Source organism: Corvus brachyrhynchos, unplaced genomic scaffold (assembly GCF_000691975.1).
Source record: "Corvus brachyrhynchos isolate BGI_N302 unplaced genomic scaffold, ASM69197v1 scaffold72, whole genome shotgun sequence".
NCBI lineage: Eukaryota > Metazoa > Chordata > Aves > Passeriformes > Corvidae > Corvus > Corvus brachyrhynchos.
This window is the reverse complement of record NW_008236763.1, coordinates 673,912-676,663: the sequence shown is the minus strand read 5'-3', so window position 1 is coordinate 676,663 and position 2,752 is coordinate 673,912. Positions and strand designations below refer to the sequence as shown.

The window sequence follows — 2,752 nt, the reverse complement described above, 5'->3', positions numbered from 1 at the left end:
CAGCCGCACGCCGCAGGCCGGCTACTTCGGCCTCTTCTCCTACTGCATCGGCAACGCGCTCACCGGTGAGCTCATCTGCAAGGGCAGCCCCCTGGACTTCGGCACCATCCCCTCCAGTGCCTACAAAACTGCCATGTTCTTCGTAGGCATCTCCACCTTCCTCATCATCGGCACCATCCTCTGCTTCAGCCTCTTCTTCTTCTGCAACGCAGCCACCGTCTACAAAGTCTGTGCCTGGATGCAGCTGGCAGCGGGTGAGCAGCGCTGGGGAGATGCACGGGGCGCGGGGGGGGCTGCCCGTGAGCCGATCCTTTTCCCTTTCTGCCCTCGACTCTGCTGGGGGGGTGGGGTGGCCAGTTAAGAGACACCAGTGTCACCTCCATGCCCTTTGCTCCTCCTTACTGGTTACCAGTGGGGAGTTTTTAGTAAAAGACTCCTTCAGAGCAGCTGAGACGCAGCAAACTCACCGCATGTCGGGTGATGCTTCCCCGGGTGCTGCTGCTGCCGCCAAACCTCGTGGCCCCACTTACCCCACTTCTCCCAGTGCCACTGCTCCTGCTCAGCCGCAGGGAGGCTTCAGAGGATCAGTTCGAGAACACCAAAAAAAAAAAAAACAAAAAACCCAGGACACAGAGCGCTCTGCTGTGTCTGGAATCCTGCAGGAATTAAGCAGGGAGACGGTGATGACGTTTGCTGGGCCAGTGTAGTAACTCCCTGAGCTCAGGGAGTTATAGACGAGGAAGATGAAACACGAGGAGGGGACTGAGTGACTGATTTGGTACCACCACTCCCATTTTATTACTTTTCTGCTCATCCCGGTGGATCTCCAGCCTTCCTCATCTCTCTCCCAAGGCACTTGAGACACCTGGTAACCCAACTCCCGTGTTTGATCAGAGCCTCAGCTGAAAGGCAACCCAGCGCTTTGCTGCTCCTGAATCATTCATGCGAGCCCTGGCCACAGCCCCCACTGACACCCCGTGGGAGGTGGCATCGGGGTTTCTTCAGTTCCCAGCTAAAGAATCGAGCTCAAGCAAAGATTTAGATAAGAAGCTTGGGGCAGCTCAGCCTCCTGGGGAGCTGGAGCAGGGAAAGGCTTTGCTGTGGTAGTTGGGGTTTTTACTTTTTTTGTTGTTGTTGTTCCGAATGGGGGAAGAGGAAATGGTCACAGGCAGTTCTGGCCAGATGGACAGGTACTGCTGCATTTTAGGAATTATTTTAAAAAGTGGGCAGGCTAAGAGAGGATCAATTTCCTGGCCTTTGCTCTGCACCAGGTGCATTTTCACAGAAATTATTTCTTTCCCGCTTCCCCATTTCTCTGTGTAACTCCTCTTGGTTAGTTACAGGGAAGATTAATTAAATACAGAATAAACCAACTGCGTTCCATTAAGAGGAATCCTCTCTGCAGACCAAGGACGCTGCCTGTGCGCCTTGCTGCTTGCTTGTCCCCAAGCCAAGGAAAAAGAGAACATTGGCAAAGGACAAGACAGCTGCCCTGAACGGGGTTTCTGGTTTACTGAGCACCCTGTGGCAGAGAAGAGGCAGTGGTGTGAGGCAGGGTGCATTTCAGGAAGCTGCAGATGTCCACGAGGGGAGGGACAAACATCTGCTTGTCCAGAGCTCCCACCATGGGGTTATTTCTTGTGTGAGAGGAGTCAGGGACTGCCTCACATCTGCACCAGTTACTTCCATGCTCTGCAGCAATGTAAGAATGGAGGATGCAAAGAGTTTTTCTTAATCACGTCCCAGAACCTTGCAGATGAACTCATCCCAAGCCTGGGCATTGTTCTTGTCCAGTAAATACAATTTCTTTGAGGGGGGCAAAAAGGCACTTCAGAGATTTTGGGGCATGAGCCACCCTTCAGCAACCTGCTGGCACCGAGGTTGTTGCAGGTGCCATGGCAAAGCTGCAAAGGTGAGGTGCTGGGGACCCCGTGGCCAGGCTGGAGCAGCTCTCAAGGTTGTGTGTGAGCTCTGAGAGTAGTCACAGGAGGAGCTGGTGCTGGAACCACCACAGCTGAACAAGCAGAATTAATCTGCCTGCAAAGCTGATGTTGATGGCAGCTCTACCTTAGCAAACCCTAAGCTGGAATTGGCTGCAAGGCTCTACCCAGGTTCTCCATCTTGCACAGACTAAACCCACTGCAGTTTTGTTTGGAGAAAGTATTTCCTTGGAGTGACACAGCCAGAGCTCCGTGCAGAGGCAGGAGAGATGTTGCCCAGGCAACGCCGTGATGAGGGATGCTGGTACAGCACGTCCTTGACTGTGGGGAGGCAGCACAGCCTGGATCCTGCTCCTCCCTGCCTGTGGAGCCGAGCCCACGGGAATGAGCAACCACAGGGCCTTTCAAGGGACGAGTCTGTGGTACCTGGTGTGTTTGTAGCATGATGTTTGCTCCTCCAGCTGCTCTCTCCTCTTCAGTATTGATGCCTGGAAAACAGCATAGATCTTTCCAACTGGAGTGAATATAAAAGCAAGCCTTTCGTTGAAAGCCTTCAGGTACACAACAAAAATCACACATGGTACAGTAATTGTAATTTTTATAAGGTTAATCAATTAGTATACTTATCATATACTGTCCAATTAAAAGGTTAGTTGGTTAGGTAATAATTCCTGGGGTCCTGAGCTGTGGGGTATGCCCAGCCCCTGCCCTGGAGGGAGGCCTGCTGATAAAGAGATTGTACAACCTCCCAGCAGAATCCCCTTGGAAAAGGCAGCACTTTCGGTTATGGCGAGAGGCAAACAAAAACCACG

The 2,752-nt window shown here is 52.5% G+C and overlaps 1 protein-coding gene across 1 annotated transcript in view; it reads left to right on the top strand.

Annotated features, from left to right (window-relative positions):
• The window catches only part of LHFPL5 (lipoma HMGIC fusion partner-like 5), a 9,449-nt gene that overhangs the window by 1,073 nt on the left and 5,624 nt on the right, over positions 1–2,752 (top strand). Inside the window, exons 2-3 of the mRNA XM_017727144.1 lie at positions 4–65; positions 147–254. Of these exons, the coding sequence (XP_017582633.1) occupies positions 4–65; positions 147–254 (170 nt within the window). The remainder of the gene's footprint in view (positions 1–3; positions 66–146; positions 255–2,752) is intronic.